Raw genomic sequence first — 19,401 nt, forward strand, 5'->3', positions numbered from 1 at the left:
TGGTATGTCCAAGAATGTGTTCAAAATCGATAAATCCAGTATTGGGCACCAGGCATTGTCTTTTCTGGGTACCAAGAACAGGCTTGACTAAAACCCTTGTTCTTTTTCCTGTTCTGGCACTGGCTGAATAGCCCCCATATCCATGAGGGACATAACTTGTTTCTGTGCCTCTGCCCATTGATTTTGTGGCAGATCTGGCCAATCGTTTGGAAATGGCAAGGTATGGAAATGAAATCTGTATCCCTGGGATACTATGTTTAATACCCACTTGTCCTGGGTTATTAACTGCCAATTTTGAGCATGAAGTGCTAGTTTTCCCCCTAAGGGGCTGGCAAAAGATAAGTGCTTGGTGATGGCATAGGGAAGTCATTGAGACTGTTTACTATAGGGTTGTGCTTTATTTCCTCCAGATTTGGAGGTAGAGGCACCCCGTTGCTTTGACCTGTAAGAATCCTGTGATTGGTATCTAGAGCCCTTAGAGCACCTGGATTTGCCCCGTGAAGCTCTATCGGACACAGGAAAGGACCAATTTTTTGTAGGCCAGTGTCTACTGAATCTTGGTGGTGGCACTTGTAAAAAGTCTTTTACAGTTTGCATAGATTTAGCTTTGTCTTCCATTTTCTTTAAAACCACTTCTGCCTTATTACCAGAGTATCATGCGGTAAAGGTGCATCCAACAATTTAGCTTTAACATGATCAGGCAAATTTTGCTCCTTGAGCCAGGCATGCCTTCTAATCACAAATCCAGTAACTGCGGCCCTGCAGGAGGCCTCCAAGGAATCAAAACCACATTGTAAAGTATGCTTTCCAAACATCTAAAAATCAACATAATGTTCTGTTTCAATAATCCCATGACATGCTGTTGATATTTAAGCATATGAAACTGGCAGTTTAAGGCCCTAATTGCCAAGGTTGCAGACGTATAAACCTTCATTCCCCATCTATCCAGCGCCCTGGAATCTCTATCAGAAGGGGTAGGATTTTTAGCCGTTGAGGCCTTTACACCTTTGGGGCCCTGTGAGATAGTTTCAGGGTCAGCAGCAGGGTTTTTGAATAAAAATTTGTGTGAGTCAGGAACCCTGTAATATCTGTCTGGCTTGCTAGGAGCCAGAGGTAAGGAATCTGGAGTCATGCTTGATTTGAAAACACATCATCAACAATGTCTAATACAGGAGGTATGGCCAAAGGCCTATGCTGAGGGAGAAGAAGGAAATCCCTAAGCCTCTTTTTTGATTCTGAGAAATCTTGACTCTCCCATTGAAAATGTTCCCTCAAAGTATGCAAGGTTTCTCCAAAGGAATAATCTTCAGGAGGAGATGCAGATGGGATGGATTCCTCTGCATCTGAATCCTCATAGGGTGGTACAGAAAATTCCTGATCAGAAGAGGAATCAGAAGAAATAGAAACCCAATCTGAAGATTCATAATCAGTGTCTTGTCTAGGCCTCTTATCGGGGGGGGGGGGTTGGGAACCCCTGATTAAGGTAATTAAGTCTTCAGCCATTTTGATCATCTGCTTTTTGGGCATAGAGGCCTGAGCACGTGGCTCATACGTCAGTTTTTTAGCCTTAGAAGTTGCTTTTGTCTTTGTTTTTGAAGCTGGTGTTGGTTTTATATAGAAATGCTGAGGCCTGAAGACACCCTCAGAAGCCGGTGCCTGCTCAGCGGCTCCGGACCCATCCGAGGGACAGACATCCGTGGGTACTGTACTTTGAGAATCTTGCGGCATGCCGGACTCCACATGGGTCTCAGTAGAGGCCTGCGACTCGAAAGTAGTGGGTATCAGGGGCTGCAAAGCACCTTACTGAGCACCGGTGAACCGGCGACTGGCTTAGGAGAAGCTTCATCGGTTTTGGACCTCGACGGTCTGTCTCTGGCCTTTTCTTTGCATTTTTTGTGAACTCCGGTAGACATCTCAAGGTAGTTAAATCTGTTTCCAAAATATTTTGAAGCAAAGATATATTGACGCTTAATAGTGTGTTGGTTAAATCTAGCACAAAACCGACAGCAAGGCACATTATGATCTGGGCCTAGGCAAGGAATACAGTACAAATGAAAATCCTTATGAGGTATTTGCTTCCCACAAGTAATGCAATTATTAACTTTTACTGACATCGGCATGGAGCAAGAAAAAGTTTCCCCAATGGGGTACTTAGCTTTAATAGAAGACTTCGGTTCTGAAACTTGAATTTGAAAATTTCAGGAGTCGGCCGACTGGCGCTTGTGAACTGCTTCTGCTTCGGGCACCGCGCGGCAAGAAAGACTAAAGAAAATGGCATCGGCTGCCTGTTTTTATACCCCTGACGACCTGACGTCATGGAAGAGGAGACAGCAACCACCGCAGGACCCAAGACTTTGATATGCAGGCCGACTGAGGGCAACCTGCCAGCAGATTACCCTAACTGTAATGACTGCAACAGTGAAACACGAAGAACATCAAGCTTTGTACATTTTGCCAAATCAAGCTTCTCACCAACACATAGTCTAGCAAATGTTCCTGCTGACATATCATTACACTTTGAACCTGTGTCAAATTTCAGCTCTAAGGGTTTTCTCTTTATTTGAACAGTACAAAATACTTCATTCTTTGCCCATAAATCTACTGCACTGTTTCATTAAGCACAGACACAACATCAACATAAAAAGTAGGGTCACAGCTTTCTAACTGATCAACTTGTTTCCTTGAATGTTCTCTTTAAATAAAAGAATGCCCCTTGTTTGATTTATAAAAACATCTTGAAATGATTCCACTTATTGCATTTGTGGCACTGCTGACCAAAAGCTAAGCACTTTTCTCTTTTGGGCTCATGATTTGCACCACAATTTTGCAGTTGACTATGAAACTGGTTAGACACACATTCTTTGAGTTTGCTGACTCACTCCTGTGCTTTACTGAGACTGTGCAATTTCCAGAGGGCACCTTGGAAAGTGACAGAAAGCTATGGGGTTTCCCAGTGAGTGTTACAGGGTTTACAGTTGCTGCCATGTGTTTGGGCCTGTTTCTTTTAACCATGTGCTGCATACTATCAACATGAGCACTAGAAGATACTGGAAACATGCGTTTGTCATTTGTAAGTATATTTGTGTGCTCTCCTATGAGCTCATACCTCTGACAAATCTCAACGGCCTTATTCAAAGTTAAATCACTATCACAAAGCAAAATCTTTCTCACAGTATCATCTTTAATACCACACACCTCTCTTTTAACAACTTATCCCTTAAATCATCAAATCTGCACGTTTTACTTTTGTTTCTCAAGTCAGTTATATATGCTGCAAATAAGTGCCTTACCACTGTAATATTTGTTTGGGGATTACACGTTTCTCTAAATTCACATTTTAAGCACTTGGGGTCTTCTCTTGACTCAGCCGGTACCACTATATGACGGTTTCCCCCTCTCCTACAAACACAGCAGCTGCATACATAAATGAACACTCTCTTTCCATGGTTTCTGAACCAGCTAAATTAAGCAGAATAAATGCCTTTGTATGGTCATCATTATCATAAAATGCAGCTTGTATGAAAATATCATACCCTTCTCAAACACTTTCCAATTCTCTGCAATATTATTATCAAAGACAAGTGCAGCTGGTCTATGAAATCCTCCAGCCATTCCAAAAAGGTATGCTTAAACACACTGAAAAAATGGCCCTTATAATTAGGTATGAACATGCACACACAGCCACTACTTGTAATAACATTCAAATGCACCATAAACTCTTCGAAATACTGTACTTTGTGAAACGTTCTTTGAAATGGCTGTATTTTGCAAAATAACTGTACTGTAATACTGTACAATCATGCAAATTCTCTGTATACTTCAGATATCTTGAATACCTTTAATTAATGTGAAAAAAGTATGTGCTATAAGCTACTTCGAAAAAATGTGGTTGTCTTCCTTATTTTATTCATTTTATGAGATTCGGACTTTGTTTCAAACACATTTTCCATAGTTATGCAAATATTTTTATCAATATGTCTCAACTTCGGACATTTCGTTTACTTAAAAATTCATTTAGAGCATTCTGAGTGCTTCATTTCATATTTTGAGAATAAGAAATCATTTAAGTAAGCTTTGATACCTGAAATACGTTTCTGACATGTTTTTGCAAATTAAACATGCAGTGGGGATGATCCGGTCCCCTATATTCCTCCACCTTTAATTGAGTGCCTTCTCAGTCCGGAATCTGGATTTCGGATCCCATTCTGACACAATGTCACTCGCCTTGTTTCCCATTACAGAACAGCTAACTATAGAATGGCAGTCAGGTTCACACGTGCCCAGTATTTATACACTTGTGCAAACCCCTAGAAAGTCTCTTAAAGGTATACATATATACTGATCTAAGGTCTGGAATGTTAGAATACCTCACTGTAGACGGACTTTAGGATATGATTTTGGCTGTTGTCTGGTCTCTGATTCCATTACCTTATTCCATCAGTACTGCACCAACCCATGATTGTACAGGAACTCCTCTGCCTTTTCATAAACTAGACCCCAAGGTTCTGCTGTAAGTAGCAGGGTTGAAGTACTGTGACATACCACAACGTTTTACACTGTGATTCTTTCCCAGGCAGTAAAGTCACTGCCACTGTAGGTCCTAGTGGGTAAGACTGAGACCACAGGAGCATTTGGAAGAGTTTGAAATTTAGGAATCAAATACAGAAATTCTCCTATGATTCAAATCAGATAAGGATCTGAAATGTGCAAGTAGCAGAAAAGAACTGAATACCAAAAGAGTTAATGCCTTCCTAATGTAGTATGTGTGGGTCATGAACAAGAGAACCAGAGAAAATTCACAACTGTAGAGCACTGCAGATATCAGAAAAGACTAAGTTACATTCTGCAAAAATTTTTTCCAGGTTTTTGTGATACATTACACAAAGGACTGACAGTAGGAAAGGAGTGTAGAAGCAGCAGGGTAATGAATTCCTTTCTACTAAGGATGGCATAACTGGTTACATCAAGTTTGACATTCGTAACATGTAAGGGTAGTAAAGTTCCAAGAAGTCTTTCCAGAATATTACTTAATGATGGGCACACCATAATAGTATGTACATGTTTAGTTATGCCACTTCTTATTATACCTCACAATCAATCTAGCACCATTCTTATCCCCTCCATCTCCGACCTCCCTTGCATAACATTACAACAAAGTACTGGCTGGGAGATTAACAGGATGTTAGTTGCCTTACAAAAAATAAAAGTAGCCCAACTAGACATTATTTTGATTATGGTGATGACACACAAGCAATACAATAAACAGTTGCAACCCAATCTACAGTAACCAGTATTACAAATGACTTTTGTGAGATCCAGGTGTCTGGCTACACAGTACCTCTGGCATGAACACTGACAAAGGCAGCACAAAGGAAAAAGCTAGGACTCTTAACATTGTAAACTAACCATAAATCATATTCCAAACTAATTCATAATCCTTAAGAGATAAGAAAGAAAAAAAAAAAGGAATTGCCCATATAAGGGACAGGGTTTAGACACAGCTTCTATGAGGAAAATAGTTTGATGCAACACATATGAAGTTTACTTATAATAATACATCAGCTAAATGGTATTCTGCCATGGGAGTATGCAGGTTCTTTATATCAGCTGTAATGAATGATTTACTGTCTGGCTGCACACATGAAATGGCAGTAATTATTGCTGTCACAGTAATTTTCAGATAGTTTTCATTCAATGTGTTGGTCTACAATCGTCTACACATTAGTATGGAGAAAATGGATGAGAGCATGCAGGAAACATCATAGTCTTATGTGATTTTTAAATATCATTTTCTGTTGCAGATGGGAAGTGGATGCAGTTTTTCATTGAAGAGGCTTTTACCCTTTCTCCACAGCTGTGTGATGGTGCAGTAAGTATATTTAAAAAGGAATGCACAGCAGGGCTTAAGCCCAAGGACCACTGCAAAAACTGCATTTTTTTGCTCCTTGAATTATCTGGTTAGTGGCAATGCATTCCTTTTTGTTAAAATAATTTGTTATTTAGGGTTTAACAATGACAATGTGCATCCTTCTACCATGTGGGCCTATTAATCACCTTGAAATTGAAGTGGTACATGCTTTGCAGTGCACCACTATTAAGACCCATGCTTTCAGAAGTAACAAAAGAAGGGTTAAAAGCATACAAGTTTAATAAATGTCAGTCTCCTCAAATGCTGTAATACCTACTGTTGTCAGAAATTAGTTACCTGATGCGTTTATGGGCATTTCTCCAGAAGGAAATCATCTTGTTGATCTCAAGTGCCCTTGTGGCATTTGTTCCTCCAATACTTGCCTGCAAGGTTCCATCTTCCATTTTGGAGAGAAAATCCTTTGCAAATGGGCTCCCCACATTGTACTCTGTCCCATCCTTAACAGTAGAAAAAGGAATTAAAATGCACATCAAACTCATTACTTATAATTCCATAAAATTCAACAAACAACATCACACAACTGTCAGCAACAATTTTCTTAAACCCTTTGATGCTTACAGTCTAAAAAAAAAAAATAGAAAGAATCTTGAATTTTACGCTGCGGTGCACATCACAATCAAAATTACAAGTGGTATTCTTCAAAACAGACAGGGAACCTAGCACACTCCAAAGGTTTTTCAGCCTTAAAACATTACGCATATTAGCATTTTGCAATGCAACAGCTTTCCAGTCTAACTAGTGCCAGTCCGAGGAAATATTTCTTCCACTTTCAAGAAGAAATTGGCTATTAGACTTCACACTGCAGTTCGGCCCAGTTAGCATGACATTTTAATGACAGACCTTGCTGAATTGTTACTTTTAAAATGTAGTTTTTGCTTAGACTAACTTGTTTTTTTTTGGTTCTAGAACCTGTGTTAGCTTAAGTCATTAGGGCTGTATATATCACAGCTCTCTCACTGTACTCAACTGTCATTAAAAAGATATTTTTAAGCAGATCAAGTTCTCCTACAGCTTTGCCACTTAAATTCCCTTACCGAATAACTCTGTCATGCCCTACAAGGTTATCAGCTATGAGATTTTACAGCCACTGATGCACACATGAACTTTATTCCACTTTCTTTTAAATATTTTCTGTTCTAACAAGACAAAAACAAATAATCAAAAACTAATACTGACCACCTCAAAACACTTATGTGCTTATTTTAAGGGTTTACTTGAAGCATAGAGGTACTTTCAATACATTTTTTGATACAGTGAGCCATATTTTCCAACTATACTTTATCTGTTTATTGCATGTGTATTTTTTACCAATTATGAAAAATGCAGTGTACATTTCTTCATGCCACTGCAGTACAGATCTTCTTAAATTTGTTCATAGTTATGTGCTTAGCTAGCTGCAATTGCAAGCCATTTTAAGCCTAAACAATTTCACTTATGGAACTTGAATTAACCTTTCCCATTTGGTGTTAGCCTGTCCTTATCCATCCCATGGTCGATAATTATATATTACCCTAGTAAGAATAACTGAGATTATATTATACATAATTGGGAGGGGGGGGGGCACAGGCATGGGAAAAAGCACTTAGGAGCTGCCTCTGACCATTAGCAGTACAAGAGGCAGTCCTGGAGTCAATTTTCTGTTTTTCATCCATACATCTGCCCAAACAGAGTATTTCTGATGCCATCTGACTTGCTGATATGTAGCAAATACATCCGCATTGGGTCAGAGGATGCTTTGTACACCATATTTAGATCACCTCTACGCAGTCAGTAGAATGCTGAGTATAGTGACAAGGCTATGACTCAGTCCGTGTAGGACATATTGTTTAAGTCTGGTATCCTTTTAAGTAAGGTACATCTGTGGGCAATATAACTGGTGCAATGGCATCACAAAGACACTTAATATGTAAACACATACTGACACTTCTTGTGCTATACCTGGTGATTGCTAATTACACGTTAACATTAAAATGCCTTCAGAAATTGACCTCAAAGCTAAACTGAAATACCAAACAGCTGATTCTTCTATGTTCAGCTGCACAAATGTACATACAGTAAAAGTGTTAACTGCAAGTTTTATTTTATACAAGACCTCTGTTTTAGAGCTGGGTCAGTTAGAAAGTTACTTATTTATTCTACTAATATCAGAATTCATAAGGAACCCCTTATTAACAACAGATAGAGGACATGCAAATGTAATTCTGTTATTTGTTCACTACATTTCTTAAGCTAATCTTAGTGATATGGTTCTTGGTCATATCATCCAACAAAAGACTACATTTATATAAAATCTTACCATAACAGTAGATTGTCCTTATTTTTCACTGTGGCAGTATTCTTAACATGAGGGATCGCCTGCCAAGGGGGGCTCAATGTCCAGCCAGTATACCAAAGCCTTTAGTTTGTCACTTGATACACAGTACTTCACATGTATACTCCCTGTACAAGACATAGGGCTTAAAGGTGATGTCCAGATGTACCGTCCTCAGAACTGTGAGCCTCAGGAAGAACTCGGCCCTAGAATACCAGAGAGAGGGTAACGTACACATCCAGAGAGACAAAAGACCAGGGGGGGAGGGAGCGAATACTGCAACAGTGAAGAGGAAATCTACTGTTATGGTAAGATTTTACGCAACTGTACTATGTCCTTCCATTTCATAGTTGCAGTACTCTAAACATGAGGGAGAGCGCCAAAGCTCAGGAACAAGACAGGGAGGAGGAAGGGCCAACAGAGCCTTCTAGGAACACATACAGAATTGGCCCTAGCAAAAATGAACTCTAGCCCTGGATATGACATCCAACTTCTAATGTTTGGTAAAGGTATGTATTGAAGACCAGTTAGCTGCCTCAAGGATAGAATTAGCATCTAAACCCTTGAAAAATGCACCAGAAGATGCCACAGCCCTAATAGAGTGAGCCTTAACCACAGAAGGAAGACTCCTACCATGATAAGAATAAATAACAACAAGAAACATTTAGAAATCCAAGAGGAAATAGTCTGCTTGGAAACTGCCAAACCTAATGCTCTAGGATGAAAAGAAACAAAAACCTGATCAGATTTTCTAAAATCTTTAGGTTTTGTCCAAATAAAATCTGAGTTGTCTATGCACGTCCAAGGGGTGCAACACCTTCTCACTAGCAGATTGAGGAGAAGGGACAAAAGTGGGCAAATTAATAAACTGCTTAAGAGATGACTCATTCACCACCTTAGGCATAAAGCCTGGATTGGTACGAATAGATACTCTGTCCTTATAAAAACTAAAAAAAAAAGGAGGAACAGCCATGAGGACTTGCAGCTGTGACACCCATCTGGCAGAAGTAAGGGCCAACAAAAGAGCCATCTTCCAACAATTAATGCTGTAAGGAAGCTGAAGCTGCAGGCTAAAAAGGAGCCTTAATTTCTCCAAAACAAAATTAAGATCACAGAAAGGAAGGAGGAACAGGTTTCCTGGGAGATCTTATATGAAGGACACCTTTAAGAAACTGTTTGGCCTCGAACTTAGAGGTCAAAAGAGGAGTTAAGGGCAGACAAACAGAAATAGCTAAGAGATGGGCTGTAATAAAAGAATATGCCAACCCAGCATTGAGCAATTCATACAAATATGAAAGAATCAAAGGAACATCCACAGTAAGTGGGTCTAAGTTAAAAGAAAGACACCAAACAGAAAACCATTTGGACAAGTAGGATTTCCTAATAGTGGGTTTCCTGGCCTCCTGCAGAAGCTGAAGCATGTCCTCAGGAAAACAAGGTGCCTACAGGGAATCAAAATCCTATCACCCAGAGAGTCAGTTGAAGTGTGGACAGGTGAGGATGGATGAGAGATCCTTTGTCTTGTGTGAGATGATCCATCCTGTGCTGTAACGTATGATGACTGCCCTTAGCTATGTGCAGAAGAAAATGGAACTGATGCTATCTGGGCCAAAAGGGAGTTACCAGCAAGATTTTGGGGGCATCTTGTTTTATCTTGCACAGGAACTCTGGAATGAAAGGAAGGGGAGGGAAGGCATAAAGAAACACCCCCTTCCATCTGGCACAAAATCAAGGAAGCTGCCTTTTCAGAGGGGAGACAGATCTACTTGAGGAATACCCCACTGGTGGATAATGTCCAGAAACACATCCCTGTGAAGCATCCACTTGTGATATTGTGTCATGGATCTGCTCAGGGAGTCTGCCACAAAATTCTGACTTGAAGGAATGTACACTGCTTGAAGTGTGACATGGTACTGAATTGCTAAATCCCAAACCTGCAGTGCCAGTCTGCAAAGCAGATAGGACCTTGCCTCCCTCTTCTTTGTTGATATACCACATCACTGTGGTGGTGTCTCTAAAGATCTTTAGGGGACCTGGAGAAAGCAGAGGATGAAAAGCAGTGTGTGCCAACAGAAGAGCTCGCATCTCCATCTCCTTGATACTGATGTGCTCTTTCTGCTGCTGAAGAGACCAAAGGCTTTGCACCTTTAGGTTTCCAAAGGAAGCTCCCCAACCCCACATCTGAGGTGTCTGTGAACAGTTCCTGACAGGGAAATGGAGATTGAAAGGGAAGGCCTGGATTCAAAGTCAGTTGGTGAATCCACCACTGAAATTCCAACTTAAGATATTGAAGAAGAGGGATTGGAAACTCTAGAGGATGAGAATGCTAAAACCAAACTGCACTTTCTCACGTGCAATCTGGCAAAGGGAAGCATAGGGATGGTGGATGCCATGAATCCCAGACCCCTCAGATATTCCCTGGATGAAATTGATACTGGAGGAAGAAGACACTGAAAAAAGGAAACCAGAGTCCAAGCCTTGCAAGGAGGCAGAGATGCTAGCATATGAGCAGTCTGGATCCTGCATCCCAGAAAAACATGATCCTGCAAGCGGGACAGGAAGGACAAAATTTACCATGAACCCAAGGCTTTGCAACATAATGATGATCCACTGAAGGTGCTGCAAAAGAATCTCTGGAGAGAAGGCTTGAATTAGTAAGTCGTCTAAATAAGGAAATACCCGAATGCCTTTGACCCTGCAAAAAGCAATAACAGCAGCCAGGCATTTGGTGAACACCCTTGGGGCAGTAGAGAGGCCAAAGGATAAAGCACAGAACTGAAAATGCCAGGAATAAACAGAGAAACGTAAAAACTTCCTGAAAAGGGATATGGAGTTAAGCAGCCTTGAGATCCAGAGAAACCATAAAAGCCTGAGGAAGCAGTAGAGGGAACAAAGTCTGAAGGGATACCATTCGAAAGGAAGGAACGCTCAGAAAAGTATTCATGTGACAAAGATCCAGAATGGGTCTCAACATTCTGGAATAAAATCCCTTCCCCATTTGAGCAGCTGGAACCTCTTGAATAGTTCCCTGAATCAAAAGGCTCTGACGTGCTCTGGAAAACAGCTCAAATGGTCCTGATGGCTGAAGAATGCCCATGAAGGGGGAAAGAGATTTCCAAACCATGAAATACTCCCGGTGACTGATAGAAAGAACTCATGAATCCTGAGTTAAGCTTAACCAGGCAAGAAGAGACAGAGAAAGATGATGTGAGAGAGGAATGTGGCTGGGAAGAATCACAGCACCTGCTTTGTCAGGAAAGGAAGGCTTCTGAGCAGGAGGGGTCTGTGTAGACTTAGCTGGGGGAACCCTACTACCACCCTTCTTGCCTTTAGGAGGAGGATGAGACTGCCTTCTAAACAAGGCTAGTTTATTAGTATAGTTTCTCTGGAACCTTGGCACAGGGGAAACAAAAGTATGTTTCAAATCCTGTAACTCCTTGCCTTTCTCCTGCAGGGACTTGAACAAATCAGATGCAGCAGCACCAAACCAAATTTGTTGTCCTGAGGAGCATCCATCAACTTAGCCTTAATATCATCAGGCAAAGGTTAAAGCCATAGCCAGGAATATCTCTTCAATACAGAGCCAGAAGCAGCAACCCTAGAAAAAGCATCTGCTGTAACATAACTACATTTAATGGAATGGCGAGCTACCGGAGAAGACACCCCTAACAGAGATAAGGCAGAAGACTTTATCTCTGAATCATAAAGTTCAGAAATATCCCAGCAAACCAGAGAAAAAACAGCCAAAACATATCTGGTCATATGATTCTGATAATTAACAGCCCGAAAAGCTAGGGTGGCTGAAGTATAAATCTTTTTATCCACCCTTTCCAAAGTCCTGCTGTCTTTATCAGAAGGAAGAAGTTTAGTAGAAGCCAGAACTTTAGGCTTGTCAGATGCCAGAGAAACCACCAAAGGGTCAGCAGATGGACACTTATAAAGGAATTTGTAGTCATCGGGCACTTTATATAACCTACCCATTTTTTAGGAGCAGTGGTCTGAGAGTCTGGAGCCCAAGATGCAGAAGAAAAGGGATTCAATAAAGCAACCAAAACAGGATGAACAGCAAAGGATCTAGGAGATCCCATTTGAAAGAGCTCATAATATCTCTTCTGTACTTCAGAAATGTGGGAACAATCTCATTTAAAGAATTCTATCATCCAGGCAATGGTATCCCCAAAGGAAATCTCCTCAAAAGGAGATTCAGGACTAGTAGACTCCTCTTCCTCAGAACCATAATCCAAAAAGGGAAGGAATCAAATGTGCCAGGGATTCCTTATCAGAATCCTTTTCCTCTTTAGAGGAATCCTGATCCCTAGGCCTTTTGAGGGGGGGAAGAAGACCAAGGAGGAGCCAGGACAGAGACCCCCTGATGAGGTTTCAAGGCCATAACAGCACTGAACAAACCCTGGGTAAAATTCTGCCATTCACTTTTGGGGATCCTTGGGAGTAGAAGAGCTATGTTTTGTCTTCTGCTTCTTTTTTAAAGGGATGTCTGCCTTATGAAAAGTAGAAGGCTTCAACACCAGCCAACATTCAATAATCATAGTCGGGACTTTCTCCCTAACCAAAATCTGAGGAACCCCCTAGGCCCTTCACTGATAATCAGCCGCAGTTCCCCTGAGCATCTGAAAAGATGTCTGCAAGGCTTCCCAGGACATGCAATAAGCTGGAGCCATGCCGGCCTCCGAACTGGTCATGTCAGAGGAATCTTGCCCAGAAACCGGATGATTCTCTGGGCTTTCACCAGCCTCAAGACAGATGTCTAGTGGAGGAGGTACAGGTGAAGAATCTGACCTGACTTTTCTGGCCTTCTTCTTTGATGGCGGCTGACCCTCCATAGCATGTTTCGTTAGGAGTTTTATATGCTGCTTCTCAAGATAAATGGCAAGAGAGGAAAGATGACTACATAAGGTCTTTGGAACAAAAGCCTGACAAACAGTACAGGAAGTATGGTCATGAGAAGCTCCTAAACAAAACAAGCACTGCTTGTAATGGTCTTTATGGTGAATCTGTCTCCCACACTGGCATTACCCTTTCTGGATGTCATGAAACCTCACAACAACACAACTGCCAAAAGCAAAATGGATAAATCAAAAACAAACGGAGCACTTATCTGAATGGCTAGGTAACCATCAATAACTCAGGCGAGCAGACCAATGAACAAAGATGGCGTTTGGACTGGAGGCAAAGAAGTTCTGAGGATGATGCATCCGGATGTCACCTTTATGCCCTATGTCTTACATGGGGAGCATATGTGTGATGTACAGTGTAAAAGTGACAACGTAAAGTCTTGGGTTTACTGGCCGGACGTTGGGCCACACTCTGCAGGGGATCCCTCATGTTAGGAATACTGCAACAGTGTAATAGAAGGACATAAATAGAGATACATGAACTATAGATTTCTGGGTTTTAGACTAGACTAGAGTGTCATAACACCTTTGTTATGTTTATGATTACTGTAAATACAATCTAATGGTGAACTGCTGGAGAGAGTTCTTTTTTCCTGTTCTGCTTCTGAACATATAAATTACACCTTTTAATGAAGACTGTAAGAATATATATTTTTCTTCTACCAAGTGATCTATGGGGTCTATATTAGATCACCGAACGCTTAGATAAGCGAACAGTGATTAATCGACCCCATGTAAGCGAAAGCTTACAAAACCGAACCGTCAGAACAGCGATTTTTTTCCAAGGGGAAAAAAAATCGCTGTCCTAACAAAAAAAAGTCAAATGCAGCCTCCTGCACGGGGAACGCTGCACGGCACCAAATACATAAAGCACAGAAAACCAAAACGGAGCCAGCAAACAAAATAAATCCAATAAAATCCAGCCTCCTTATTAAAAAGAGATTATAACATTCATCAGACCGGTTTCGGCTGGCAGCAAAGCACAGCCTGCTTCAGTGAAAAAACATGAATGCAAAATATGACAGCTTAAATACTAAATTAGCTTACAACTCATTGGTCCATTCAGAAATTCTCATTTAGTCCAGGTGAAAACAAAGCACCTAATTTAGTGATCCATTTCTTTTCTTTGGTATCCAAAATAGTGTGCCAACCAGTCTTATTCAGTTTATTGCCCCTAATCATATCAATAACAATGAAAGAAAATTTGGCAGTATTGTGTTTCCAAGTGTGTTTGTACAAAGCACTATGAATTTTCATAGTTCTAATATTACTCATGTGTTCTGAAATACGCAGTTTCAAAGGCCTCGATGTCTGGCCAACATAAAAACACCCACAGCTACACGTGGCCAGATAAATGAGCCACTCACTACTACAGTTCGCAAAAAACTGGATGTCATAAACCTTGGAAGAATTCCTACTTGTGAATTGTTTAGATTTCATAATTTTTTCACAATTGACACAATGCCCACAAGGGAAACATCCGGCAAGACGTTCTCCAGTTAAGGTAGTTTGTGTTGATTGTAAAGTACTAGTAGAATGTGTACGTTTGTAATGACTAAAACATGAAGCTAAATTCTTTCCTTTCTGAAAAGAAAATAAACATTTTTCGGGTATTATGTCATATAAGTCTGGGTGGCTTAATAAGATGTTCCAATTATTCTGAATACTATTTATAAGTACTTCTGAATTCCTAGAGTATGTGGTAACTAGCCTGACTGGCTGTGTAGTTCCCTGTTCCCTAGATTTATATGTGAGCAGATCCTGCCTTGAAGACTTATTGGCCCAATTGCTGGCCTGCAGAACATGTCCCATGGGATAACCTCTCTCACGGAATCTGTTGGTAAGATCCCGTCTATGTACCTGAAAAGTATCATCCCTTGAACATATACGTCTCATACATATAAATTGGGATTTCGGTATATTTTTAACAATATGTGGAGGATGAAAGCTGGAAGCGTGGAGGACCATGTTGTATTCAGGATATTTCCTGAAGACCTGTGTGCTTAAAATATCATCATCCAGTCTTGTAATTAATACATCAAGAAAGGTGATAGTATGTAACTCATAATTAATGGTAAACTGTAAGCCCCACTTGTTGTCATTCAAATATAAAACAAATTTATTAAGGTAGTCAACATCGACCCTCCAAACCATCCAGCAATCATCCAGATAACGTCTCCAAATACCAATTTCATCAAGATACATATTGTGGCTGCTATTATAAATAATTTGATCCTCAATATATGCCATAAAAAGGTCAGCATAAATGGGAGCAAAAGATGCTCCCATTGCTGTACCCTTAGTTTGCCAGAAACACAAATCTTGATAAAAGAAGACGTTATTAGTAAGGACATGCTCTGCAAGGCCAACCAAAAAAATGTTGAAATCAGAATCATATAGATGTGCCACATTGAACCAATGTGTCAGTGCTTCTAAGCCAACCTCATGTGGAATATTCGTGTACAGAGAACTAACATCTAATGTACACATCAGCCAACCAGGTTCCAATTGTGTATCTGCAACGATCTGTAGAAACTCAGTAGTGTCCCGCAGACGTGACCGAACAAAAGATAAAAAGGGCTTTAGGTGTTTGTTCAAATAAATAGACAACGGTTCTGTTAAATAACCATGACCAGAAACAATTGGCCTACCTGGAGGGTGTATAGGGTCTTAGTGTATTTTTGGAAGGAAATAAATATATTGACTAGTTGGATCCTGAATGGTTAATTCAGGAAGAACAGAGGTAGTGATGATACCCACATTCCTAGCATTGATCAAAAATTCATCAATCTGAGACTTAAATCAATGAGTTGGATTAAATTCCATTTCAGCATAATAATGCCCGTCTGATAATTGTCTTCTAGCCTCCTGGTCATAATCTAACCAATCCAAAACAACCACAGCACCCCCTTTATCTGCAGAAATGATGACTATGTCCTTGTTATGTTGTAGTTCTGAAATAGCTTGTTTCTCAGACAAGGACAAATTGTTGGATTTAAACCTAAATTCAGAGCTCGTAAAGTGTAGATCTTTGAGCACTTGACTTTGAAATTGATGTACAACGGGGTGCATGGGAGGAAGATAATTAGATTTATGACAGACAAATTTATCTTGATTCTGTGATGTTGCATCAACTCCAAATTGTAATTTCAAATTTAAAGTTCTACAGTATGACAAAACATCTTGAGCCAAAAAATCCTCCGATGTAACAAAACCAGGAATAAAAGTTAAACCTTTATTTAGAATCGACAAATGATCCGGTGACAATACAAAACTTGACAAGTTTAGAACATTAGAATGACCAACATGATCTATTTCTGTGTCACAGGCTTTAGCAGACTCTGGATATTCTCGATTCCTTTTATGTTTCCTCCCCCCACATTTGTATTTCCCCCTAAAGGGGTGGAAACCTGAGCCCTTTTGGGGTTGGGTGAATCCGATGCTGGCTGTGGATCACTATCCGTGAAAGAAGAGGCATCATCAGTAGATGAGCCAATCATTACAGGTTTATTTCATAAAATAGAACTAGGCCTCTTCCTTTTTGGTGTTTTAGGGGATTGCGGAACAAATCTTACATGTTTAGAAGGAAGGCTAAAGGGGTTAAGTCCCTGGTAGCCCACCTGGTCACGTTTAAATTTATTTTCCTGAGTTTTAGTTGTTCCTCCAAACTAGTGACGTCATTGGCCACTTTATTAAGATACTTTTTGAAAAATACTTCACCTTCAAATTTATGAACATCATTGCATAATTCAGTAACAGTATTGATTTCAGAGTCAATGATTCTGTCATAAAATTTTGACAAAGCTTCAACGAAAGACATCGTTGCCTGCTGTTGAATTTGGTTCCATTGTTTATTCAGTTCATCATCCGGCTGCCCCACATGGGGTTGAATTCTAACTCTTAGACCCCTAGGGGTAATGCCTTTTGCCATATAGGCTTTAAAGAGTTTGGAATGCCAAACATTTGAGCATAACATTTTAAGATGTTTAAAACGGTTGTCAAAGGCTAAACTACAAGGAGATTCTGAACTCATCGGTTCATTACTGGAAACAACAGTGCTACCAAATCCGAGGCCAAAAACAGTTAGATCTTCTCTATCAGCTGAGAGGCCCGAAACCAAATTGAAAAGATCCATATTTCTAACACAGATTCAGACCAAATTATATGATTGACAATAATGGTAACAATACCCAGAGACCACGTCAATCCAAGTTTAAGGAACAATAGTAGCTCAAAAGCACCAGGTCATAATACAACCTATGGAAGTAGCTACGTTCCAGAAGTCAATGAGGCCCTGATCAAAAATAAAGGTTTTAGAAAAACAGCATGCAAAGATAGAGGTCTTAAGAAATATTTTGACTATTAAAAATCAGAATGTATCCAATTATGCAATGATGTAAAGTAAATTACACACAACAATAAAATAGAAAAAGTGACCAATAAGCACACATTAATTATACAAATATATGTCCTTAAAGCATCCTAACCAGAGGAATAACCCAGGTAAACCCAAATGTACCCCATATTTTGAGGTACCATCAAACCTCACTGTTAACTGTAATAACCTGATAAATAATGATAATGGGAGAATATAAGAAAACCTATACAACCATTAAAGAGAAAAAATGAACTTATATCTCAATACAAATAATGAAATGTTTGCATTCACAATATAATGAATTTTAAACTATTGTTGTTAATACCCAATCCCTAAATAGAAAACCGGTGGCCAACTGCCCAGTGTAATCCCCAACCCTTATATCACAAAAGTTGGAAAAAATCAGAAAAACTAGGAAATAGTATCCATATAGTATTAATCAAATCTTGAAAATATACAGAGAGACACCCTGATATCTAATCAAAGGATATCATTCAATGTCACACAATGTATAAGACTCGAAAAAACATACAGGAAACTGTTGTTATTCTGTACTCATAATCAGATATAAGAACAAAAATATATACATGTCAACATGTTAATCTGTTGAAATGTGTATCTTTCATACCAAAAAATGGCCACACTAATGAACAGAAGGATGACAGAATAATGAAAACAATTTCTTATTAAACATTTCAATAATAGTAACTGAACTTCTTAACAGCTAATATCAAAAATTGAAAATGCAAAATCTGTGAAAAACATGTGCACAATACTCATAAATGTCCATGGAACAATATCATCAGTTCAAGAAAAATCGCCAGCATAAGCAAATCAATAGTTCCAGTCACAGTGCTGCCAATATAGTAATCCTTCCTGTAGACAAATGTATATTACAACAGAGAAGGTACTGGACCACTATAAATCCACTTAAAAGAGCGCATAGAATAAGTGCCCAAGAGTAATAGGAAAAATGTGTAGACAATAGTGGTTATTGAAACAAACAGATCACATAAATCCCAAAAATTTGGCCGATAGTATTGATTACCTCCACCTCGCAAATAGTTGTTCCACACAAAAATGCGAACTGTAGTAGTGAGTGGCTCATTTATCTGGCCACATGTAGCTGTGGGTGTTTTTATGTTGGCCAGACATCGAGGCCTTTGAAATTGCGTATTTCAGAACACATGAGTAATATTAGAACTATGAAAATTCATAGTGCTTTGTACAAACACACTTTGAAACACAATACTGCCAAATTTTCTTTCATTGTTATTGATATGATTAGGGGCAATAAACTGAATAAGACTGGTTGGCACACTATTTTAGATTCCAAAGAAAAGAAATGGATCACTAAATTAGGTGCTTTGTTTTCACCTGGACTAAATGAGAATTTCTGAGTGGACCAATGAGTTGTAAGCTAATTTAGTATTTAAGCTGTCATATTTTGCATTCATGTTTTTTCACTGAAGCAGGCTGTGCTTTGCTGCCAGCCGAAACTGGTCTGATGAATGTTATAATCTCTTTTTAATAAAGAGGCTGGATTTTATTGGATTCATTTTGTTTGCTGGCTCCATTTTGGTTTTCTGTGCTTTATGTATTTGGTGCCGTGCAACGTTCCCCGTGCAGGAGGCTGCATTTGACTGCTACACTTGGTTTCTTTTCCTGCTGGGGCATATGGATCCGATGCTGGCTGTTTGAATTATTTGCAGCCTATATTTATTCTATATATTCATCTCCTGGTCTACTTGGATTTTGTGTGTGCCTTCCTAACTGTTGTTCCTGATCAAGAGTTTCTATTTATATATTTGGCTAGACCAATTTGGATATGGAAGTTGGATTAGTACTGTGTACTGTGTTCTTTCGCACG

General features: G+C 39.6%; 1 protein-coding gene across 1 annotated transcript in view; it reads right to left on the bottom strand.

The window, feature by feature from the left end:
- The window catches only part of POLG (DNA polymerase gamma, catalytic subunit), a 1,518,109-nt gene that overhangs the window by 729,358 nt on the left and 769,350 nt on the right, over positions 1–19,401 (bottom strand). The window contains exon 14 of the mRNA XM_044078211.1: positions 6,206–6,366. Within this exon, the coding sequence (XP_043934146.1) occupies positions 6,206–6,366 (161 nt within the window). The remainder of the gene's footprint in view (positions 1–6,205; positions 6,367–19,401) is intronic.

This window comes from Protopterus annectens, chromosome 7.part0 (assembly GCF_019279795.1).
Source record: "Protopterus annectens isolate FY-2018-M chromosome 7.part0, PAN1.0, whole genome shotgun sequence".
NCBI classification, from domain to species: Eukaryota; Metazoa; Chordata; order Ceratodontiformes; family Protopteridae; genus Protopterus; species Protopterus annectens.